Here is a 27,120-nt window from a genome sequence, read left to right as displayed (position 1 = left end):
ATAGCAGTTGTATTTTAACACACTGTCAATGAGCAATCTGAAATTAAGAAAACAGTTCCATTCACAAAGAATAAATACTGAGGAATAAACTTAACAAAAGTTTGAGACTTCTAATTGAAAACTATAACTTCATCAAAAGAAATCAAAGATCTAAATAAATGGAAAGACATTGTGCGTGCATGGATTAGAAGAGTTAATACTGGTAGACTGAGATACTCCTTACATGATCTACAGATTCTATGCAATTCCTATCAGAGTCCAAGCTGGCTTGCTTTTTTTCTTTCTTCTTCTTGACAGGTTGATATTGAAATTTATGTGGATATAAGTGACTCCAAATAGTCAAAACAATATTGAAAAAGGACAAAGTTTGAAGACTCCTACTTAGCAATCTCAAAACTTAATACACGCCTACAGTAATCAAGACTGTGCAGTACTAGCATATGAATTAAACTCTACCTCACAGCATATACAAAAGTTAATTCAGAGTTGATCGAAGATCTAAAGAACTGTGAATGTCTCAGGAGAAAACAGGTATAGATCTTCATAACCACAGATTAAGCAGTGTTTTCTTAGTATGACACTAAAAACACAAGTGATAAAAGGAAATATCTAATTGAACTTCATCAAAATTAAAATCTTTTGTGCCTCAAAAGACACCAAGAAAATGAAAAGGTAGCCCACAGCTGGGAGAAAATCATGTATCTGATAAGGAATTTTTACCTAGAATATATAAAGAACTCAGTAGAAAGTCCAGTGGGTACCTGGCTGGCTTTGTTGGTGGAGTGTGCAATTCTTGGTCTTGGGGTTGTGAGCTCAATCCCTACTTTGGGTGTGGAGATTACTTGAAAAAAAATCAATAAAATTTTTTTTAAAAGTCCAATTTTTAAATGGGCAAAGGACTTGAGTAGAAAATCCTCTAAAGAAATTATACAAATGGCTAATAAGCACGTGAAAAGATTTTTAATATTATTAGTCATTAGGGAAACGTAGATCAAAACTGCAATGAGATATCCCTTCCTACACATTAGAATGGCTAAAGGAAACAATAACAGGGGTTGGAGGAGGATATGTAGCAGTTAAAAAACTCATATACTTCTGGTAGGATTGTAAAGTAGTGTAGCCACTTTGGAAAACATTTTTGCAGTACTTTAAAATATAGAATTGCTGTATTACCCAGCAATTTTACTGCTAGATATATACCCAAGAGATATGAAAGCACAGGTACACTTGTGTTCGTAGTCACATTATTTGTAGTAGGCAAAATGTGGAAACAACCCAGTGTCCATCAATTGATGAATGGATAAATGTGTTATATTCATACAGTGGAATATTATTCAGTAATAAAAAAGTGAAGTACTGATATGTGCTACACCCTGGATGAATCACAGAAATATTGTGCTGAGAAACCAGACAAAAAAAGTTCATGTACATGATTCAATTTATATGAAATGTTCAGGCAGTCAAATTCACAGATACAGAAAGTAGATTAGTGGTTTCCAAGAGTTGTGGAGAAGTACAGAGAATGATTGATAAAGGGTGTGTGGTTTCTTTTTATGATAATGAAAATGTTGTAAAGTTAGGTAATAGTGATGGTTGCACAATTCAGAATGTACTAAAAATGAACTGAATTTACCCTTTATAGAAGTGAATTTTATGGTATGTGCAATCTCTGAATAAAACTGTTATTAAAAGAAAAAAAGGTAAAGTACACCTAATATTAGCACAAATTACGTAATGAAGGCATTTTCAGAATGGAAAATTATATGTAATAAGGATAATGTGGAGTTCTGGTATTTAGATTCTAAGTTGTTGGGTTGGGTTTTTTTGTGAAAGGGCAATGTTGTTAAGTTTCAGATTCATAAGCTGTGAGTCTTTGAGAAAAAAATCACTTAAGAAATGTCATCTTTTCTGGGAAATTCCTCTAATACTCCAGGGCAGAACCAGTTGGTGTTTCTAGTGATCACAAACAATGTAACCCATACTTAAAGGCTAAGAAAAGATTGAAAAGCAAATTGTAGCCAACACTGTTCTAAAGTGGAGTATCTTTTAGTGGGATAAAATATGTATCTATAATTCTATGTCCCTGTGAAGCTAAGTCGTTCTTTTCAGTCTGCATTCATCCCAGGAGGTGTTCTCTTCTCAATATGCAGTCAAGGGCCTTTTAATGGCTTTCTGCCATAAAAATTCCGTGTTCAAGAGTAGTAATAGGATTTAAAATGGAAAATACAGAGAGATCACAACCTGTAGAAAAGGAAAATAAACACTGATGACTACCTACTTTGTGATACAAACTGTGCTTTTGTTAATGTTTATTCTCATTTAATTCTCAGAACCATTTTTTAAGGTAATTTAATATCCTACTTTTGAAAGGTGCTATTATCTATGGATAAGATAAAAACAATGGGTGAGACAAGATCAATGAGAAAAATGATAAGCTGTATTTTGAATATGTTAAGAGACTTGGGGTTTCTTGGGGAGTGATACAGGAGGCACTTCAGCTCAGGAGAGAGTGTTGAGCTTAAGTTTTAAGCTGCTCAAATTCCCAAGGGTGTTGGTTTTTCAGAATATACCAAAACCTGTTTGTTTACAAATACAGCAGTTTATTTAAAGTATGCTGGCTAAAGGGAGCCATAGTTGAAGGGATGATTCAAGTCTGGCATCTGAAATTTACATCAGCTGCCTTTCCTCCTCAGAAACTAAGCTTCCTTATACATTCTCTCCCTGTCCCCATCACACATTTTATTTTTTATGGGTAGCATCTTAATTTGTTTTAATTGTGCACAGACTGATCAGCTGGAGTAGATAGTCGCTTTAATTTTTAACTAATTTTGTATTTTGGGGTGGGCGTATTCTTGAAGTGTTCAGATACTAGTAGTACTGTTTTAACAGCTTATCAACCAAAAGTAATGGTTCATTAATCAAGATTGTGTGGTACTGGCATAAGGATAGGCATACAAATCAATGGAATAGAACTGAGAGTCCAGAAATAAACTTTTACATTTACAGTAAATTGATTTTCAAGCGTGCCAAAGCAATTCAACAGTAAAAAAGTCATTTCAACAAATGGTGTTGGAACAACTGAACTGGATATTCTGATGCAAAGGAATGAAGTTGGACCCCTACCTTACACTATAAAATTAACTCAAAATGGGTCAAAGACCTAAATGTAAATGTAAGAGGTCATCCATAAAAAACTGTAGGAGGAAAAAAAAAATCAGTTCAAATCTTTGTGATCTTGTATTAGTTAGTAGTTCTTAGCAACAGCATCAAAAGCAAAAGCAATCACATAAAATGGATAAATTGAACTTCATTAAAGTTAAAAATCTTTGTATTTCAAAAGACAACATCAAGAAAGCAAAAAGAAACCCACAGAATGGAGGAAAATATTTGCAAATCCTACTGATAAGGGACTTATATCTAGAATATATGAAGGACTCTTAAAAAACTCAGTAATAGGGGTGCCTGGGTGGCTTAGTCAGTTAAGCATCCAACTCTTTATTTCAGCTCAGGTCATGATATCAAGGTCCTAGGATGGAACTCTGTGTCAGGCTCCCTGCTTGTACTCATGCACACGTGCTGGTCTCCCTCTCTCTCAAATAAGTAGATAAATCTTAAAAAAACAAAAACAAAATCCTCGGTAATTAAAAGACAGCCCAGGGGCGCGCCTGGGTGGCTCAGTGGGTTAAGGCCTCTGCCTTTGGCTCAGGTCATGATCTCAGGGTCCTGGGATCGAGCCCCGAATCGGGCTTTCTGCTCAGCAGGGAGCCTGCTTCCTCCTCTCTCTCTGCCTGCCTCTCTGCCTACTTGTGATCTCTGTCTGTCAAATAAATAAATAAAATCTTTAAAAAAAAAAAAAAATAAAAGACAGCCCAATTCAGAAATGAACAAAGTACTTAAATAGACATTTCTCCAAAGAATATATATAAATGGCCAATAAGCATGTGGAAAAATGCCAAATATCATTGGTCATAGGGAAATATGAATCAAAACCACAATGAGGGGCGCCTGGGTGACTCGGTGGGTTGGAGCCTCTGCCTTCGGCTTGGGTCATGATTCCAGGGTCCTGGGATCGAGTCCTGCATTGGGCTCTCTGCTCAGCGGGGAGCCTGCTTCCTCCTCTCTCTCTCTCTCTGCCTGCCTCTTTGCCTACTTGTGATTTCTGTCAAATAAATAAATAAAATCTTTAAAAAAAAAAACCACAATGAGTTACCATTTCACAAAATACTAGGATGGCTAAATAATAAAAACAGATATTAATAAGTGTTGGTGAGGATGTAGTGAAATTGAAACTCTTGTCATTGTTGGTAGGGTTATAAAAATGGTGTAGCCACTTTGGAAAACAGTTTGGCAGTCTCAAAAGGTTAAACATTAAGTTACCATATGACCCACTAATTCCAAGTCATATGCCCAAGAGAAATAAAAGCATATGTCCCCATAAAAATTTATTCATAGTAGACAAAGAGTAGAAGGAATCCAAATGTCTATCAGCTGATGAATAGATAAATAATATGTGGCATATCTTTATAAGGGAGTATTATTCAGCAGTAAAAAGGAATGAAAGCTAATTAAAAAGCTAACATGGATAGGGATGCCTGAGTGGCTCTTTTGGTTAAGCATCTGCATTTGGCTCAGGTCATGATCCCAGGGTCCTGGGATTGAGCCCCACATTGGGTTCCTTGCTCAGTGGGGAGCCTGCTTCTCCCTTTGCCTGCTGCTCCCCCTGCTGTTCTCTCTCTCTTTCTGACAAATAAATAAAATCTTAAAAAAAAAAAAAAAAAGCTAACACAAATAAACCTTGAAAACGTTACGCCAAGCAAGAGAAACCAATCACAGAAAACACATACTGTATGATTCCATCTATATGACTATCCAAAAGAGGCAAATCTGTAGAGCCAAAAAGTAGATTAATGGTTGTGTAGAATTGGGGTGGGAAGGAGGGTAGAATTGGGGGTAATTACTGAAGGATACAAGGATTCTTTCTATAGTGATGAAAATAACTCAGACTGATTTTGGTGATGGTCACACAACCCTGTACTAAAAGCTATTGTATACTTCAAATGGGTGAAACATATGGTGTGTAAATTATATCTCAAAGCTGTTATGATACAAAAATAAAAGAGTAGTGGTTCCATGATACATTGACTAATTACAACCTAGACTATATAGAAAAAACAATATACTGTACTACTTTAAACACTAGATATAAATATTTCTCTATATTTAAAGATTAAATGTTTCCTATTATGTGTATTCTGTCTGTGACCCTACTGAAAAGTTACACTTTAATATATTTCAGAGTTCTTCAGGAAACAAATCCAGATGATTCAGTTATTTATATGTAGTTGGTAATTGAAGCCACAGAAATATATGTGACATGCTAGGAAGAGTCAGTAAATGAATAGGCCTACAGGGTTGTAGACAGAACATAGGGAAGAACAACATATATGAGTGGAGGAGGAAGATCATAGAGGATGGGATGGAAGTTAAGGAGGTGAGAATGAATGGTTAACTGTTTTTCTGCAGAGATGCCACATAAGGATTGTGTTCCATGAATAGAAGGTTGCTGATGATCTTGGCAATAGCAGTGTCAGTAGAACTTTGGTTGAGAGTGGGCTAAGTGAATGGAAGTGAAGACAGTATAGACCACTCTTTCAAGAATTTAGCTAAGGAGAAGAAAATGTAGGGTAAGGAAAGGCTTTTAAAAAAATAAGATGAAGGAGACATGAGGTTACCTATGAGGATGGGAAATAAAGGTTGAAACATGGAAGAGAGGCAATAATTGGTGAAGTAAGACCCCTAGAAAGATTAGAACAAAGACAGACATCTCTTGCTCTGTCATTTGTGATAGGATGAAAGGTGACAAGGTTGTCAGGGGATGCAGGTTATTAGGGATGGGATTGGGGAGGAGATTTGGATGTGCATGATAGGAAGTTGAGGGAATTGCTATTGATGGTTTCTGTTTTCTTCAATAGGAGACCTGGTCTTCTGTTAAAAAGAAGGAGAATAGAGAGAAGGGGGTTTGAAAGCAGTAGTTTTTTGTACAGAATCGAAGACAACCTGGAAAGATTTCTGAAAAGCATTGAGATCTTAATTGAGATTAGAGACCTAGAATTGGTAATACCCATAATGGAGGGAGGTTGAGTCTTTTTTTTTTTTTCCCTCTCAACAGCACTTAGCAGCCCAGCTTTTAGAGTGAGAATTGAAGTGACCCAAGGTGAGCTTTTTGCCAGGGCAATAAGCTAGAATCACCGGGGCCAAAACTGTTTTAAGTATAAAGTATGTAAGAAGGAAGCGAAAACAAGAGAGGGTTGATAAATTGGGAGAAATTGAAGGAGTTAGAGATTAAGGTAATCTTTCTGGATCTAGGTCAATCTTTTGAATGGCTAATTAATGGGAAATTGTTCAATGCCTTAATTGGATCTAGGGAGAGTTTTGCTGCTAGGGTCAGAGATTTTTCAAATTAGAGAACACTGTACAGGGTTTAAAATTCATCATATTAAATGTTGAGCATTTCATAGTTTTTGAATGAAGTGTAAAACATCTAGAAATTATCCTAACTGGACAGGCAGCTCTGTGGCTGGTTCTTGATTGCTACAGAATCTTGAGTCATGGCGAAACTGAAATTTAGGAAAAAAGAAGAGCCTTGGTATGTCCCTGACCAGCCTCTTGAACTGGATTATTTGAAGGGTTGTTGAAGGTACCAGGGATTGTCAAGGCTTGGTTTGGGGAGGAAAATTGGGCCAGCTGCTAGAGTCTTCAGTGAATATGAGGGAGATGGTGAAAGAACTGAGAATGGACACAGGAGGATATGTGGCTAAATGATATAAGCCTTTTCCACAACTGGGTAGAAGCAGTGGTCTTGCAGTGGGATAGAGATAGATAAGATGTTGACCTTGATACATGTAGAATATGGGAGCATTAACAATGATGATGAAGATAACTAACATTTATGGAGGGCTTTCTATGCCAAACATTGCCCCTGTAATTCACAGTTAGCATGAATTTGATGTATTTGTTTCAGTAATTCTGTGAGGTATTGTTATTTTATGTTTATTTAATGGATAAAGAAACTGAGATATGCCAGTGATATTCCTAAAATATAAAGTTTGCATGTGAGGGAGATAAGTTTTAAACCTGCTGACTCCTAAGCAGGGTTGTTTTTTTTTTCCATAAGGAAAATTTATGTTTATTATGATGCAAAAGCAATAACTGTTACATCTGAGTCTGAAGAAATTTCTAAACATTTCCTAAATAATTCAGCAGCTTCAGGCATACTGGGTCACATTCCACAGTAAAAACCAGAATCCACACATCATTCAATTCTGAACGAACTGACACTTAGAGTTATCATTTTAGCCAACTCAGCTTTCCTCTCATTTTATAGTAAGCAGGGTTTCTAACCACCGTGTTGTGCCAGCAGCAGTGCACTAAGGTAATTTGTCTAATATATATGTATTCCATGTACATTGAGTAATTTACATTGTTTATAAGTATCTTAGAGGAAAATTGCTCAGTAGAATTTTTTGATGCTTTCTGATTGGTGATTGTGTTGTTAAATGTTTTATGGACGTATCCTAGAGTTGTACCCTTGAATTGTGATTCTTAATAATGTGGGTCCTGGACTAGTAACATCAACCTGAGAACTTGTTTGAAACAAATTCTTAACCCTTACTCCGGACCTGCTGCTCAAGAAATTCTGGGAATGGAGCCCAGCAGTCTTATAACAAACCAGGTCAATTCTGATGCAGGCTAAAGTTGGAGAACTAACCAAGAGCAAAGTGTAGTATGAGAAGGTGAATCAGAGTTTGAATTAGATGCTTAGAGTAGTATTGAGATTGTAAGCGTTTTTCAGATCATATTCTATGAACTGAAATCTGATGGGGAATTATTAGTATTAGTTTATACTTTCCATGGCTGCAGTTTGGTATGTTGATGCTAGACTCAAGTGAGATGAGAGGCAAAATGTCAATGGATCACAACTATTGACAACTCAAAATGCATAGTAGTAGTACACATCAGCAGGATTATTTTCTTTCTGTTAAACATTTAAAAATTATGTAATATTTGATATACAAAAATAGGTAATGTCCATACAAGTTTTGAAGCAGTAAGAAAACAGACATTCATGAATCTAATCAATTTAAGAACTAGGACAAAAAGGCCTGTGTTTTCCTCTCTGATCACACTCCTAGCTCCCTACCAGAAATAATTCACTGTCACAAATGTGTGTAAGTCATTACTTTGCTTTTCTAGATTTACCATACATGTCTGTATCCCGAAATAATAGATAGTGTTTAGTTTTGCTTGTTTGTTTTATAAAAATAATATGAAATACTCATATTTATGAAAAAGGGTGGGGGTTTTTTTGTACTTTGTTCATGTAATGTTACATCTCTGGATTTGTTCATGTAGCTATAGTTCGTTCCTCCTAGTTGCTAGGTTGTACTTCACAATTAATTTATTCCCTCTTGGTAAATATTTGGGTTGTTTTCAATATTTTTGGTTTTTTGCTATCACAAACTGATAATAATGTCAGAAACCACTTGTATGTGTCTCACGGTGCATATATGCAAGAGTTCCTGTAGAATTATACTGTGGTATAGAATTGTGTGCCCTTGGTGTTTTTCAGCCTTACCAGATTTTTGCCAAATTGTTTCCCAAAAATGATTGTGCCAACAGACCTTTTATCAGTTACTCTGCATCTTTATGAACACTTGGTGATATTATACCTATTAATATTTGGCAGTCTTAAGTACAAGATGGTATCTCACTGTGGTCTTAATTTATTCTTTGATTAATAAGGTTGACTGCCTTTTCATGTTGGCTGTTACCTTTTATGAAATGCCTTTTCTTGTCTTTCTCTTGTTTTTTCTGTTGTCTTATTGATGTGTGAATACTGTGTATATTCTGGGTATTTATTCACTATTTGTGCTCCAAGTATCCTTCCAGTTTGGCTTGTCTTTTCACATTCTTTGTAGCATCTTTCAAAGAACAGAAATTCTAAGTATTAACAGCGTTCTTTTGGTTTTGGCAATTTTATGTCCTCCTTAAGAAATCTTTGTCCACTCAGGGATCATAAAGGTAATTTTCTTTAAAAATTTAAAGTGTTCAAACAATCTGGAATAGATTTTTCCAGATGGTGATATAGTAGGAATCCAGTTTCATCCCCCCCGCCACCTGCCATGGATAATTATTTGCCCCAGAACCATTTACTGAATAGTCTATTTTCCCTAGTGTTCTGCAGTGCCATATCCATCATATCAAATTCCCATATGTGTTTGGATTTTGGGGGGGTTCTTTTCTATTGGTGAATTCTGTTGGTGGGAATGCAAGCTGGTGCAACCACTCTGGAAAACAGTGTGGAGGTTCCTCAAAAAACTGAAAATAGAGCTACCCTATAACCCAGCGATTGCACTATTGGGTATATATCCTAAAGATACAAACGTGGTGCTCCGAAGGGGCACATGCACCCGAATGTTTATAGCAGCAATGTCCACAATAGCCAAACTATGGAAAGAACCTAGATGTCCATCAACAGATGAATGGATAAAGAAGATGTGTATATACACAATGGAATACTATGCAGCCATCAAAAGACATGAAATCTTGCCATTTGCGACGACGTGGATGGAACTAGAGGTATTATGCTTAGCAAAATAAGTCAATCGGGGAAAGACAACTATTATATGATCTCTTTGATTTGAGGAAGTGGAGATGCAATGTGGGGGGGTTGGGGGGAGGTAGGAAAAGAAAAAATGAAAGAAGTTGGGATCGGGAGGGAGGCAAACCATAAAAGACTCAATCTCAAAAAACAGACTGAGGGTTGCTGGGGGGAGGGGGGAACGAGAGAGGGTGGTGGGGATATGGACATTGGGGAGGGTATGGCCTATGATGAGTGCTGTGAAATGTGTAAACCTGGCGATTCACAGACCTGTACCCCTGGGGATAAAAATACATTATATGTTTATTAAAAAAAAAACAAAAAACAATGAATACTGTTACACTGAAAAGAAATTAAAAAACAAAACAAAAAAAAAACCCTGTGTATTATTGTGGGGAGAATTGACATATTTATACCATGTTGAGTCTACCAATCCATGAACACAGTGTATCTCTCAATTTTTTTTGATCTTTGGATTCTTTCATCAGTGTTGTGTAGTTTTCAACATGTATGTCCTATGCATGTATTGTTAGGTTCATACGTAAGTATTTTTTGAGAGATTATAAATGCTACGGGGTGTATTTTAATTTTGGTACCCATGTATTCATTGCTACGGGGTGTATTTTAATTTTGGTACCCATGTATTCATTGCTAGTATATAGACATTCAATTGATACTTGTATTTTTATGTTGTGTCCTGTGACCTTGTTGAACTGACTTCTTATATCTACCTAATAAATCACTGGATTTTTTTTTTTTTTTACTAATGTCCAGAGGCATTTTTCTTTCTTTCTTTCTTTCTTTTTTTTTTTTTCTTTTTGGAAATTCATTCATTTTTTCTGATGTATTTTGGTATTGGTTTCTCTCAGTTAATGTCCCAGGAATCAGTGTACTCTTTCAATATTTCATTTAAAGACTTCTAGTTGTAGGACTTTTTTCTCTCTAATTACAGTTTTTGGTATTTGCTTTATTTCATTGCTTTGGTTTTATTCTTTGAAGTCTCCTTATTGTATGGATGTAGCATCTTTGCTTAGCTTTATTGTCACTTTCATTCTAATATTTTCACCTTCCTTTATTTATTTATTTATTTGATTTTAAGTAATCTCTACACCTGGTGTGGGGGTCGAACTTACAACCCTGAAATCAAGAGTCACATGCCCTGCTGACTAAGCCAGCCAGGTGTTTCTCACCTTTATTTCTTTTGATTAAAAATTTATTTGCACATTCTTTATCTCTTAAGCATTATTGTTGTGCATTGAATCTTATAACTATTCTTGATCAGGTTTCCTTTCTGAAATAATTTTTTTTTTAACTTCAAATTCTTTTCTGATTTCTAGCTCCTGATTTCTGAGTTTTTTGCATTCTGATTTGGAATGTTATTTCACATTTTCTTGGATTAAATTTTTATCTGTTTTGTAGGTATGGCTTTTTGGTGGCAAGCTTTTAGTGTCAACATTCTGCTCCTTATTTTCATTTTTTTTTAAAGATTTTATTTATTTATTTGACAGAGAGAGAGAGGGATCACCAGTAGGCAGAGAAGCAGGCAGAGGGAGAAGGAGAGGCAGGCTCTCTGCGGAGCAGAGAGCCTGATGTGGTGCTCAATCCCCGGACCCTGATATCATGACCTGAGCTGAAGGCAGAGGCTTAACCCACTGAACCACCCAGGCGCTCCTATTTTCCCGTTTTTTTATGGCATGGATTTTGATCTCAACCCTTTTCTGTTGCTCGTTTATAATAGGTTTTCCTGAACATTTTGGAGCAAGGGATTGGTCAGGATAATTTTTCTAGCTTTACCACTCTGTACCCCCTTCTTCTGTTGATTTTTACAAGTGGTAAGAAATCTTTAGTTTTCTATGTTCTGAGATTGTCTCTTTAATTAACCCACTTTTGTCTGATACCTCCTTTTCTTTGCTTCATTGTGCCTGTCTTGCTCAACTGAGATTCTTCTCCCAGAAGTTCTTTTCAGTGTAGGACTTTGTCCAGGAAGGGAGTCTTCAGTCCTTAGTTTTTGAGTATAGAGCCTTATACCTTACAGTGTTGGTATATACAAAAGAGCTTTTCCATTTGTAGCTATTTGCATATTGCCTTTCTAAACTCTAATGATTTACAATTTGGGGTTTTTCTGGCCTTAAGTCCTTCAGTTACCTACCCTATTACTTGAGCTCTTCTGTTTCCTTCTGTGTATACACGCTATACCATGTGACTCCTAGAGTTGACAGTTTAACCCAGTTCCTCCTTGTATTTGAGAATTCGTGGGGATACCCTATCACTTAGCCTTGTAGATTTTGTCCAGGGGGATTGGGTTTGGCTGTCCTGGTGACTGTGTGTGTGTGTGTGTATGTGTGTGTGTGTGTCTTTCAGGGGAGTTTATAGAAGATAAAAAACTTCATTGAGAACTTTTATTCAAGAGAAAGACCACACAGGTAGACTAGTTAGGAGGCTATTGTGGCAATCCAGGTGAGATAACGGTGGCTTAGTCTAGGATAATGGCAGTTGAGCTAGAAGGGTTGAATCCTAGTTTTGGTGCCTTGTTGGGTGTCAAAGAGTGAGAGACTGTGCAGACATGGATGATCTCCTAAGATTGGGGTTCTCACAGCTGTTTGGATGCTGGTGATTTTTCCTAATACCGGGAATATTCATGGAAGAGTAGTTTTTTGGGGGGAAGGGTTTTTTTGGGAGGGGAGGAGGAAAGGGATCAGCTATTAAGGGTATTTGTAAGCATCCTAAATGTGAAGTTTTGCAACAGTCTATCCCCAAACCACGTATAGATATATTTCATTTCTTCAGGGAGCTTTTTCCTGATTCCCTAATCATGTCTCCTTCCAAATTAAACTTTATTTTCCTATCTTAATATTTAACACGTTTATTTTTTTTTCATTTAACACAGTTATATTACTGCTTATCACTAATGTGTTTTTCACTAGACCGACTGTTGGCAAACATTCTCTTAAAAGGAGAGAAGGTAAATATTTTAGGTTTTAGGAGCCAAGAGGCAAAAATAGGTATATTACATGGATACTTAATATCATTTATAGTACAACCACTTGAAAGTGTCAAAACCATTCCTGTTCATTCCTACAGAAAACAGCCCAAGATTTGGGGCACAGGCTGTGGTTTACTGACAACTGTACTAGACTGTAAATTCTATATTTGTCTCCCAGTTGCAGGCATATTGCCTGGTCCATTTTAGATGAATTCAATGAATTTTTGTTGAGTGAGTGAATATAGTACTTACATATTTGAGATCAGTCAAGAGGGCTGAACTAAAGATAGATATTTGAGAGTGGTCATCAAATAGTAATTGAAGACATGAGAGTAAATGAGATCACTTGGGAAGAATGTTAGGGAGGAGAGGGCCCAAGATGGAGCCTTTTTCTGTAATTCAGAGAACAGAATGCGTCATGACTAATTCAGTGGTACTTTTATCATATACATAGTAGTCAGTACCTGTTGCTGATTGACCTAAGCCATCTGGCTATTTTACATGCATATAGTTCTTTTGGGTGAGTAGGAAGCCTTTTAACTATTAGAGATAGGTGAAGTAATAGATATTTGTTCCTTAGAAATTTTACTACCAGTGTTATGTTATAATAAAAGAAGCTTTAGAATTCTGCCACTTATACAAACATGTGTTAGCAAGCAATTACCACCTTGCAATAAAACTTCAACTATAAGCATATAGCACAAAGAACTGATTAGGACTAGGTGACAAAATCTTCTAAGAAAGGGTGATATATAGGATCAAAGGGAGGCATAGATTCAAAAACTTCCCTGAAGACAGACTGCTGGACTTGCCAGATTCTTAAACTGCAAATAGACAAGAATCAGGCACACGTACAGTATTCCTAGTCAATCTATATATCTTGCACAGTTCCATTTCAGCAATAAAAAACTTATTTCCAACATCTCTTATACTAATTAACAAACTGTTGTCTAAATTCAGATGTTGATACTACTTAACGGGGAGCTAACTTCTGATATGAATGCTTCACATGCTACTAACTTACTTTGAAGTGTGGAGCCTAATTTAGGGAACTTTCAAAGTTGACTCACCACTCCTATTGATGCTGAAGTGTTTTGTTTTGTTTTTTAAGATTTTATTTATTTATTCGACAGAGAGAGATCACAAGTAGGCAGAGAGGCAGGCAGAGAGAGAGAGGAGGAAGCAGGCTCCCTGCCAAGGAGAGAGCCTGATGCGGGGCTCGATCCCAGGACCTTGGGATCATGACCTGAGTCGAAGGCAGAGGCTTTAACCCTCTGAGCCACCCAGGCGCCCCGATGCTTAAGTATTTTAATGTGAATTACAGTATAGCATTAACTTGACCATATTTTGTAAGGGATATGTTGCCTAGATCTTTTTTTGTTGTGTGCCTGTCATCTTATTAACAGTTCATAAATAATTAAGTGTAGTAGTTATTGCAATGAAAATATTTTTCTTTCTCAGTTCTAGTAACAGTTTGATTAGGTATTCATATAGGCAAATTTTATCTGTAGTGCAGTTCTAATCTTCAAGTAAATCAAGACAGTTTAGAGTTATCAAAATAACATTGGTATTTGAAAATTGCTCCACGTTTATTACCATTCTACATGATGAATTTATACACGAAGCAGTCTGTGTATTCATCATATTAAAGTCAAAACACAGAAACATAGAATTAGATTCAAGGTTGAACCCTACTAGTGATAATAGTTTTATCAGTGCATCATTTCTTCACATTAAATGAATGCTACTAATTTGAATTTTGTTTGGCAGTGTTGTTTACATTTAATATATATATATATTTAAGCATAAGTTAAATCTGGGTTAATATTTCAGTATATTTATCAAACTTTGTAATTTGATTTTCATGGGATTTTTTTTCCTAAAAAGAGAATTAATTTATCATTGCCATTTACGAAAACTTGATAGAGATACCATAATAAAAGAATTATTAAATAAAATAGTACCATACTGAATCTGGCAATATATTAAAATAATAATATACCATGACCATGTAATCTTTATGTAGCCTTTAATCCAGAAATTTAAGGATTTTACCATACTTATATGTGTAATACGATAATCCATCCTATCAGTACATCAAGGGGAGAGAGGCTATCTGATCATTTCAGTCATTCCTGGTAAGACCGGGCCTGATAGAGCCTCGCTGTAAACTTAGAAGGACTCTTTGCCTTTTGATGCAAAATATCTATCCCAAATTTATATCCCTTTTCATGTGGTTTTAAGGCCATTACAATTAAGTCTTTTACTTTTTTTTTAAAGATTTTATTTATTTATTTGACAGACAGAGATGACGAGTAGGCAGAGAGGAAGGCAGGGGTGAGGGGGAAGCAGGCTCACTGCTGACCAGAGAGCCCAATGCGGGGCTCGATCCCAGGACCCCGAGATCATGAGGGTAGCCGAAGGTGGAGGCTTAACCCACTGAGCCACCCAGGTGTCCCAAGTCTTTTACTTTTTAAAAACATGAATCATTTGAGATAGATTTCATCAGTTGCAAACGTCAAAAACCAACTCTGGCCAACTTAAGCAAAACCATAATTTATTGGAAGAATATAGGTAGTTCATAAAATGAGTAGGGACACCTGAGAACTGGGACTAGAGCAACTCCCGGATATAAGTATTATTCACTATCTTGTCCAGATATTTCCTTTGGAAATTAATGTGCTGTCCCTCTTTTTTTTTTTTTTTTTTTCCTTTCCACTTTGCTCAAGGTTCAGAGTCATGGGGGCGAAAGCTCTGCTAGCATGATTTCACTCTCATGCCCTATTCAAAACTAGGAGAGAATGAGATACCTTTTTTTTTTTTTTTAAAGATTTTATTTATTTATTTGACAGGCAGAGATCACAAGTAGGCAGAGAGGCAGGCAGAGAGAGAGAGGAGGAAGCAGGCTCCCCGCCAAGGAGAGAGCCTGATGCGGGGCTCGATCCCAGGACCCTGAGATCATGACCTGAGCCGAAGGCAGAGGCTTTAACCCACTGAGCCACCCAGGCGCCCCGAGAATGAGATACTTTAATAGGAGTTCGATCAAGGCAGTCCACAGTGTAAGGTATATAATTCCCCAGAGAAACCTGGGTGCAGTTAGACAAGGGGAATGGATTCTAGGCAGCCAAGCCCCACCTTCAACTCCCCCAAAATTAAAAAACTCCCCACAAGATTAACCAACAGATATCCAGTAAAATAGACAGGAGTTTTGGCTTTTTAAATTCCCATGGTTCATTTAAAGTCTAAAACTGACCAGTCCTCAATCCTTAACAATGAATTACTTCCAGAAAATTCTATATGTTAAATGCCTTAGACCTTAATTTTTTTTATTGTGTTATGTTAGTGATCATACCGTACATCATTAGTTTTTGATGTTGTGTTCCATGATTCATTGTTTGCATATAACACCCAGTGCTCCACGATTTGCATCAACATGGATAGAACTGAGGGGGATTATGCTAAGTGAAATAAGTCAAGCCTTAGACCTTAATTTATCTACTAGCAGTATCAATATTCAGTACTTATGTGTTCTTTATTTTTCCTTTTAGACAATGAGAAGACACCGGAATGAAGTGACAGTTGAACTGCGAAAGGTAAGGGTGATTGCATTTAACAGAAAGTAATTAGGTTTTTCTGATATTAAAATTTTGTATAACTTGAATAATGAAAATATTATAGCAAAATTAGTGGTCATCCCTAAACCACACAGCATGAAAATGTATCATTAAATAGTTAAAATGGTATTTACTTACAACAGCTTTCATTTATTGAGGTACTGTGTTCTGTGTGAAGTATTTTAGTGCCTGCATTGAAATTCTCACATCTGGTGAAATTAGATACTCTTCTGTTTCATTTTTACTTTTTTTCTCAAGATCCTCTCTTTCTTTGGGCTGTGTGCTAGACAGGATTCCTCTACCTTTCATGTAGAAGTTACACATACTTGTTAAAGATACTTTAGAAAAATAAAAGTAAAATAACCTTTTATCTTACCAGTTAACTGAAACTGCTGTTAAAAATTGCATTTTCTTCTGTTTTTTTTTTTTTGAGGACTTTAGAATTAACCTTCATGAGATTGTGTATTCATGCAAGCTCATTTTATTTGAAGCTAGTATTTTAATTCCCAATCAAGAAAGTGTACATAACTAACTCTCTATATTACATGTACATTAAAAAAGATTTTAAAATTTATTTCTAAATCTTTGTGTTCATCTTAGATTAGCTTCTTTTCTTGATCTTAATTCACTCCTGAAATTTCTATATTAAATTACCATCTTGAAACTTTTCAATTTTGGAGAAAAGAAAGGTCTCAATTCTGAGAGTAACACACTCCCAGTTACTAAAATTATAAATAGACCTGTGCATTTATTTATGTAATAACTATTTATTAAATACCCACTTTGGTTCATGAATTTTTACTCAGCATCAATATTAAGCTCATTGGTATCATATATAGTTCCTGAAATTCATTTTCCTAACTCCCTATGCGCCCTACCCCTCAGTCTTTAGTAGAATTGAAAACTGCTTGCTAATTCCAGTGTTCTTGCAACTTAAATTCTTCAGAGATACTTACAGATTAACAACGGTGATTTGGCAATCATATTTTCAAGTTTTTTCAGATCCTTGTTTCATTTGGACCAGAGAAGTAAACTAAGCCTTAGTTTAATAAAGAGAGTGAGGTGAGCTCCTTGCCAATCTTAACACTTCAGACCTAGCTTCTTTTTTTTTTTTTTTTTGCTTTTTAACTTTTTATTAGCATAGAACATACATAGAAAAAGGTCAGCACATCTAAGTGTACAGCCTGATGAATTTTCACAAAGTGAACACATCTGTGTAATAAGCTCCTAGATCAAGAAACAGAACATTACCTGTATTCCAAGGCTCTTTCCCAGTTATCCTTTCCCCCAAGCGTAAGCATTATCTTGATTTTTTAATATTATAGATTATTTTTGCATAGTTTGAACCTTATATAAATAGAACAGTAAGTGTCCTTTTATGACTAGTTTTTCATTTGTCATGTAAAGATCATTCTCCTCAATAGAGGCAGTAGGAGTAAAACATCTGTTAACATTATACCAACTATCCCCAGATGTGAGCCTTTATTTTCCCTTAAATTGTCATGCTTGGAAAACAACTCTAAAACTTTGTGTTGGTCCTGGTATTATTCAGAATCCTCCTCTTATTTTAAGCATTTTAGCTTTATAAATACAAGCTATTCATTTGTATTTATATTTAGCTGTTTGTTCCTCCTTCTGTAGTTGTGCTGTCTTCTGGACTTAATTTATATAATTAAATTTCTTGCTTGTCAGAATGCATCTTTTTAAATATCCATTTTGGTTACCTTAGACTCCTCTTATCTCTTCTTTTTCTCTGTAGATAACATTATTTCCTTTTCAGTCACCAGAATTAACTCCTAGAAATCCTTACAGAGGGACCAAAAATGAAATTAACTAAAGAAATCTCAAGAAATTCCTTACTTCACATTTCAGAATTCCCTGGTTAAGCATCAGAATGTGAACCGTTCCTGAAACAAATCCTAAACTTCAGACAAAGCTTAATTGATTTTGGTGATTCTACAGAGGTGTGGAGAGCCCTCCAGGAAAAGATTCCTTTTTATAGCCAGTGTCTGTCTCTACTTCTAGTCTTTCTTTTTCTATAGCTCCATTGAAGAGAAAATCACAGCATTGTTGTTTCTGACATTGAGATTCTTGAAAAATACAAGAAAACTAGTTTCCCGTGATTCATAGATGAGCTCTACCATTTGCATACACTGTAATATTTTAAAGTGAGGGTGATAATCACACTCCCCTACCCCAGGTACTCTCCAGTCTCTCTCCCAGACTATCCCTAAATGCCTAGTCAAATTCTGGACCAATAGTTGGTACTTGCTAAATGCTAATATTCAAGAATTAAATTGATTATGATATCTTAAAATTTTCTATATATTTAAATCATTTATTGAACTTCTAAAAAATCATTTATTGAATTTTTAATACAAATACTATAGATACAAAGCTGTACTTTTTGAAAGTCCTAATCTGTGACAAATTAGGGAGCTTGTGTCAAAATATTAAACAAGGAGCTTCTTCCTTTACCAAAAAATCCTTCTGCCTAAATACATAAATAATGGAACTAAACAATGTGTTTAGTTCGTAGTTGATTTCTGGCACAAGCTCCATATCTTGTAGCAGAACTGTAACAAATTGAGAAATTTTAGCCAGTCCATGGATCATACTTTGAATAACACTGATAGTGCTCTGTCAAATTGAGAGTGAGATCTAATTATTAATATATACTATTTTTACTAGCCTCACATTCTTTTTTTTTTAACTTTTTTGCCTTCTTTTACCTCCTTGATATCTTACTTTCCTATTTAAATGGGTACTAATGCATTGGCACTTACACAGAAGTCTGTACTTCTGTTTTATATCATATTGTAAACAGAGTTACATAAGACTTAAATAACTTTTCTAAAATCACACAGCTGATAAATGATAGCTGAGCTCTTAATCATTATCCTATAATGCCTCTCAAAGTAAATGTTTGTTGAGTGAATAATACCTCATGAGTTTAAAATCAGTCCAAAACTTATCACTGGCATTTTTAACGTTAGCACATTATATTAAACTTTATATAATCTTCTCTTGGTGATTGATCAGTCAGATATTCCATTAGCATTTTATTGTCATTAGATCTGGGGGTAGGGCTGCTTAAGTTCTTACATAATGAAAAACACCACAAAAATGCCCTACTTGACTAATCAGATATAATATAATTGTTTTAATTGTTTGTACTTTTAGTAAAATTTTTTTTAAGATTTTATTTATTTGTTTGACAGAGACACAGTGAGAGAGGGAACACAAGCAGGGGGAGTGGGAGTGGGAGAAGCAGACTTTCTGCTGAGCAAGGAGCCTGACGCGGGGTTCAATCCCAGGACCCCAGGACCATGACCTAAGCCGAAGGCAGACGCTTAACGACTGAGCCGCCCAGGCGCCCCTAGTAAAATATCTTTTTAAAAATAGCCTGAATTGTCTTATGTCAACAAGATAATAAAGTTCATATGATCATATCAATTAATACGTAAACAAAATCCAGCACTCATTCCTGATAAAACTCTCAATAAATTACAGATAGAACTTGCTCAACTTGATAAAGAACATCTGCAAAAAAACCTACAGCTAACATCATACTTAATGGTGAAAACTGAGTGCTTTCCCCCTAAGATCTAAGAACAAGGCAAGGATGTCTACCCTTATTGCTCTTACATAGTAGAGTTCTGGCAATTCTAGCCAGTGCCATAAGTCAAGAAAAGTAAATAAAAGGCATTAGTTAAAAAGGAAAAAATAAAACTGCCCCTGTTTCTAGATGACATGATTGTCTATATAGAAAAATCTGAGGAATCTACTACAGAAAATCTCCTTGAATTAATAAGTGAGTTCAGCAAGGTCACAGATTACAGGAGTAACATATAAAAGTCAATGGCTTATATATGTTAACAGTGAGCATGCAGAAATCAAAATTATGAATACAATACTATTTTTTAAGATTTTATTTATTGATTTTAATTTCTTTAAATTCAATTAATTAACATATAATGTATTATTGGTTTCAGAGGTACAGGTCTGTGATTCATCAGTCTTATATAACACCCAGTGCTCATTATATCACATGCCCTCCTTAATGTCTTTAATCCTGTTATCCCATCTCCCCACCTCCTTACCCTCCAGCAACTCTCAGTTTCTTTCTTATGATTAAGAGTCTCTTATGGTTTGTCTCCCTCTCTGGTTTCATCTTGTTTTATTTTTTCCCCTCTCTTCCCCTATGATCCTCTGTTTTGTTTGTTTGTTTGTTTCTTTTTTTTTCTTTAAAGACAAGGATATCATACATCCTGCTTTTTCTAAAAAGATTTTATTTATTTATTTATTTGTCAGAGAGAGAGAGAGAGAGAGAGAGAGGGAGATAAAGAGCACACAAGCAGGCAGAGTGGCAGGCAGAGGCAGAGAGAGAAGCAGGCTCCTTGCTGAGCAAAGAGCCTGATATGGAACTTGATCCCAGGACCCTGGGATCATGACCTGAGCTGAAGGTAGTGGCTTAACTGACTGAGCCACCTAGGTGTCCCTCTCTGTTTTGTTTCTTAAATTCCACATATGAGTGAGATTATATAATGATTGTCTTTCTCCGATTGACTTAATTCACTTAGCATGATACCCTGTAATTCCATCCATGTTTCAAATGGCAAGATTTCTTTTTTCTTTTTGATGGCTAAGTAATATTTCATTATATATATAATATATTTTATATATATATAAAATATTATATATATAATTCTATATATGTATATTATATATGCCACATTTTCTTGTCCATTCACCTGTTGATGGACATCTAGGTTCTTTCCATAGTTTGGCTATTGTGGACATTGCTGCTGTAAACATTCGGGTGCATGTGCCACTTCAGATGACTACATTTGTATCTTTGGGGTAAATACCCAGGAGTGCAGTTCCTGGGTTGTAGGGTAGCTCTATTTTCAACTCTTTGAGGAACCTCCATACTGTTTTCCAGAGTGGCTGTAACAGCTTGCATTCCCACCAACAGTGTAAGAGGGTTCCCCTTTCTCCACATCCTTGCCAACATCTTTCGTTTCCTGACTTGTTAATTTTAGCCATTCTGACTGGTGTGAGGTGGTATCTCACTGTGGTTTTGATTTGTATTTCCCTGATGCCAAGTGATGTGGAACGTTTTTTCATGTGTCTGTTGGTCATTTGTATGTCTTCTTTGGAGAAATGTTTGCTCATGTCTTCAGCCCATTTCTTGATTGGATTACTTATTCTTTGAGTGTTGAGTTTGATAAATTCTTTATAGATTTTGGATACTAGCCCTTTATCGATATGTCGTTTGCAAATATCTTCTCCCATTCTGTCAGTTGTCTTTTGGTTTTCCTTTGCTGTGCAAAAGCATTTTATCTTGAAAAGTCCCAGTAGTTAATTTTTGCCTTTTTTCCCTTGCCTTTGGAGACCTGTCTACCAAGAAGTTGCTATGGCCAAGGTCATAGAGGTTGCTGCCTGTGTTGACCTCTAGGATTTTGATGGATTCCTGTCTTACATTTAGGTCTTTCATCCATTTTGGGATTATCTTTGTGTATGGTGTGAGGAAATGGTTTCATTCTTCTGCATGTCGCTGTCCAATTTTCCCAGCACCATTTATTGAAGAGACTGTCCTTTTTCCATTGGATATTCTTAACTGCTTTGTCGAAGTTTAGTTGACCATAGGGATGAAGGTCCATTTTTGGGTTCTCTATTCTGTTCCATTGATCTATATGTCTGTTTTGTGCCAGTACCATACTGTTTTGGTGATTACAGCTTTGTAATGGAGATTGAAGTCCAGAATTATGACACCACAGTTTTGGTTTTCTTTTTCAACATTCCTTTGACTATTTGGGGTCTTTTCTGGTTCCATACAAATTTTACGATTATTTGTTCCAGCTCTGAGAAAAAAGTTGATGGTATTTTGATAGGGATTGCTTGAATGTGTAGATTGCTCTAGGTAGCATAGACATTTTAACAATATTTGTTCTTCCAATCCATGGGCATAGAGTATTTTCCCATTTTATTGTATCTTTCTCAATTTCTTTCATGAGTGTGCTATAGTTTTCTAAGTACAGATTCTTTTTTCTGGGGTCATTTTTACCATTTGAGTATTTTTTTTCTCTCGTCATTTATTCTTCTCTGGACAGAATGACAAGATGGAAAAATTCACATCAAAAAAGAGAAGAAGAGGCAGTACTGACTGCCAGAGACCTAATCAGTATGGACATAAGTAAGATGTCAGAACTAGAGTTCAGAATAACAATTACAAAGATACTAGCTGGGCTTGGAAAAACATGGAAAACACTCAAGAATCCCTTTCTGGAGAAATAAAAACTAAAATCTAACCAAGTTGAAATCAGAAAGGCTGTTAATGAAATGCAACCAAAATGGAAGCCTAACTGCTAGGATAAATGAAGCAGAAGAGAGAATTATTGATATAGAAGACAAAATGATGGAGAATAAAGAAGCTGAGAAAAAGATAAACAATTACTGAATCACAGGGTGGGGGTGGGAATTTGAGAGGTAAGTGATACCAACAAGGGGAACAGTACTAGAATAATTGGGATCCCAGAAGAAGAGGAAGGGGGGGGCAGAAGGTATATTGGAGCAAATTATAGTGAAGAACTTCCCTAATCTGGGGAAGGAAACAGGCATCCAAATCCAGAAGCCACAGAGAACCCCCCTCAAAATCAATAAAAATAGGTCAACACCCTGACATATAATAGTGAAACTTGCAAATTTCAGAAACAAGGAGAAAATCCTCAAAGTAGCTCAGGACAAGAGCTCTGTAACCCACAAGGGTAGAAACATTAGGTTGGCAGCAGACCTATCCACAGAGACCTGGCAGGCAGAAAGAACTGGCATTATATATTCAGGGTGCTAAATGAAAAAAAATAATGCAGCCAAGAATACATTATCCAGCTAGTGTGTCATTCAAAATAGAAGGAGTGATAAAAATCTTCCAGGACAAACAAAATAAAAGAATTTGTGATCACCAAACCAGCCCTACAGGAAATATTAAAGGGGATCCTTTAAACAAAGAAAGAGCCCAAAAGTAACATAGACCAGAATGGAACAGAGACAATCTACAGAAATAGTCACTTTACAGGTAATACAATGGCACTAAATTCTTATCTTTCAGTAGTTACTCTGTAAACGGGCTAAATGGCCCACTCAAAAGACACGGGATTTAGATTGGATGAAAAAGCAAGACCCATCGATATGCTGTCTACAGGAGACTCATTTTAGACCCAAATCCAGATACAAAGTGTGGGGATGGAAAAACATTTATCATGCTAATAGATATCAAAGGAAAACTGGCAGTGGCAATCTTTATATCTGACAGGTTAGATTTTAAACCAGACTATAATAAGAGATGAAGAAGGATACTGTATCATAAAGGATCTATCCAACAAGAAGAACTAACAATTATAAATATTTATGTCCTAACATAGGAACAGCCAATTATGTAAGCCAGTTAATTATACAAATCAAAGAAACACATTGACAATAATACAGTAATAGTAGGGGAGTTTAGCACCACACTCACAGCGATGGACAGATCATTTAAGCACAAGATCAACAAGGAAATAAGGGCTTTGAATGTCACACTGGGCCAGATGGACTTCACAGATATATTCAGAGTATTCCATCCCAAAGCAACAGAATACACATTCTTCTTCAGTGCACATGGAACGTTCTCGAGAATAAATCACATACTGGGTCACAAATCAGATCTCAGCTGGTATCAAAAGATTGAGATCATTCTGTACATATTTTAGGACCATGCTGCTTTGAAACTGTAATTCAATCACAAGAGGAAATTTGGAAAGAACTCAAATACGTGGATACATGGAGTCTAAAGAGCATCCTACTAAGGAATGAATGGGTCAACCAGGAAATTACAGAACAATTAAAAAAATTCATGGAAACAAATGAAAACACAACTGTTCAAATCCTTTGAGATGCAGAAAAATGAAGTCCTAAGAGGGAAGTATATAGCAGTATAAGCCTTTCTCAAGAAACAAGAAAGTTCTCAAATACGTAGTCTCACCTTACAACTAAAGGAGCTGGAGAACGAACAGCAAATAAAGCCTGAACCCAGCAGAAGAGAACTAATAAAGATTAGAGCAGAAATCAATTAAACAGATAACCAAAAAAACAGTAGAACAGATCAACGAGTGTAGGAGCTGATTCTTTGAAAGAATTAATAAGATCAATAAACCCCTGGCCAGATTTATCAAAAAGAAAAGAGAAAGAACCCAAATAAATAAAATGATGGATAAAAGAGGAGAGATCACAACCAACACTGAAGAAATAGTTATAGGAAAATATTATGAGCACAGCCACTAGATTAGGCAATCTGGAAGAAATGGAAGCATTCCTGGAGATGTATAAACTACCAAAACTGAAACAGGAGGAAATAAAAAACCTGAACAGACCCATAACAAGCAAGGAAATTGAAACACTAATCAAAAATATCCCAGCAAGCAAGAGCCCAGGGCCAAATGGCTTCCCAGGGGAATTCTACCAAACCTTTAAAAAAGAACTAATACCTACTCTTCTGAAGCTGTTTTTAAAACATGGGAAGGGAAGGAAAACTTCTAAACTCTTTTTATGAGGCCAGCATTACCTTGATCCCAAAACCAGACAAAGACCCCACCAAAAAGGATTATAGACCAATATCCCTGACGAACATGGATACAAAAATTCTCACCAGGATACTAGCGTGGCTCAACCTCACAATCTGAGCCCAAATCAAGAGACACTTAACTATCTGATCTATCCATGTGCCCCCAGACAAGCTTATTTTTAAATGTTTATGGAAAGGCACAGGCTCTAGAAGACCTAAAACAGTCCTGACAGAGAATAAAAACAGGAGCAATTGCTCCAGCCAATATTAAGGCTTATGGGATAGCTACAGCAATGAATACTACATGATATTGACTAAAGGATGGGCACATTTCTCAGTGTAACAGAAGATAGAACCCAGAAATAAACCCACACAGATACACCCAAGTTTCTTTTGGCAAAACTAATTCAGTGGCAGAAGAATAACTTCTTTAGCAAATGATACTAGAGCAATTGGAAATTCATAGGCAAAAATAAATAACCTCAACCTCATTCTCACACCTGTACAAATACATAAAATGGATCCTAGACTTAAATGTTACAGATAAAACTATAAAACGTTTAGGAAAAAAATGGAGGAAAATTTTCAGGATCCAGAGCCAGGCAAATGGTTCATACAGTTGACCACAAAAGCATAATCCATAAAAGGAAAGTTGGACCTTAATAAATAAAAAAATTTTATTCTATGAAAGCTCATATGAAAGGATGAAAATACAAGCTGGAGATAAAGAAGAAAACCACACTAGTATCTATAATGAACTCTTAAAGGTTAACAGTAAAAACAAACAAAAAACCCCCAATTTTAAAAATGGGCAAGGATGAGAAGAGACGTTTCATTGAATGAAGTATACAGATAGCACTTATTGTGATATGATTATTAATACATTGTTAGCCATCAGAGAAATATGGATTAAAACCAACTACGCATCTATTAGAATGGCTGAAATAAAAAATAGTAACATGAAATGCTAGTGAGGATGTAGAGAAATTGGATCACTCATATGTTGTTGATGGGAATGTGGAATGGTACAGTCACTCTGGAAGACATGTTGCTAATCAACAGCCTACCAGTTAAACTCCTACTCATTTATCTCAGCGATATGAGAACTGGTGTTCATACAAAATCTGTACTTGAATGTTCGTAACAACTTTATTTTGGAATAGCTAAAACCTAGAAACAATCCAGATGTCTTTAAAAGGTAATTGGTTAAACTTTAGTAGGTCCTTGCCATGAAATAATACTCAGCAATTAAAAGGAACCAACTATATATTTTTTTAAAGATTTTATTTATTTATTTGACAGACAGAGATCGCAAGTAGGCAGAGAGGCAGAGAGAGAGAGAGGAGGAAGCAGGCTCCCTGCTGAGCAGAGAGCCCGATGTGGGGCTCAATCCCAGGACCCTGGGATCATGACCGGAGCCGAAGGCAGAGGCTTTAACCCACCGAGCCACCCAGGCACCCCTAAAAAGGAACCAACTATTGATAGAAGCAATAACTTAATGTGACTTTCTTGGGAATTATGCTGGGCAAAAGAAAGCCCATCACAAAAAGATTATATACTGTGTGATTCCATTTATGTAACATTTTTGAAATGATAAAATTTTAGAAATAAAGGACTGATTAGTGGTTGCAAGGGTTAGATTCAGGGACAGCGAGGAGACAACAGGGAGGTTGTTTGCTTAAAAAGGGGCAACAGAAGGACATCTTCGGTTTTTGGAACTGTTCTGTATTTTGAGTATAATGGTGGATACATGAACCTGTGCATGTGATAAAATTGTATAGAATTAATAGACATAAACTTTCATACAGTGAATGTAAATAAGACAGGAAATCTGAATAAAATCGGTGGGTTATATCAATGTAAATGTCTCCATTGTGATATTATACTACAGTTTGGCAAAATGTTAATTAAGAGAATCTGGACTAGGGGTACCAGGGTGGCTCAGTTCATTAAGCATCAGCCTTCAGGTCAGGTCATGATCCCAGGATCCTGGGATTGAACCCTGAATCAGGCTCCCTGATCAGCAGGGAATCTGATTCTGCCCCTTCCCCCGATTAAGCTCACGTGTACTTGCATGCTTGCTCTCTCTCTCTCTCTCTCTCTCTCTCTGTCTTAAATAAATAAATAAAATCTTTTTTTTTTAAAGATGTGATTTATATATACAGTGGAATATTATTCAGCCATAAAGAAGATTGAAATCAGACCCCGCACAGGGCTCTCTGCTCGGCGGGGAGCCTGCTTCCCTTCCTCTCTCTGCCTG

The 27,120-nt window shown here is 36.1% G+C and overlaps 1 protein-coding gene across 1 annotated transcript in view; it reads left to right on the top strand.

Annotated features, from left to right (window-relative positions):
* KPNA3 (karyopherin subunit alpha 3) overlaps nt 1-27,120 on the top strand; it is a 99,416-nt gene that overhangs the window by 22,681 nt on the left and 49,615 nt on the right. Inside the window, exon 2 of the mRNA XM_080798599.1 lies at nt 16,193-16,237. Within this exon, the coding sequence (XP_080654725.1) occupies nt 16,193-16,237 (45 nt within the window). The remainder of the gene's footprint in view (nt 1-16,192; nt 16,238-27,120) is intronic.

This window comes from Martes martes (assembly GCF_963455335.1).
Source record: "Martes martes genome assembly, chromosome: 3".
Taxonomy (NCBI): Eukaryota; Metazoa; Chordata; class Mammalia; order Carnivora; family Mustelidae; genus Martes; species Martes martes.
Note: the sequence above shows the minus strand (reverse complement) of the source record. Positions and strands in the feature narration are given on the sequence as shown.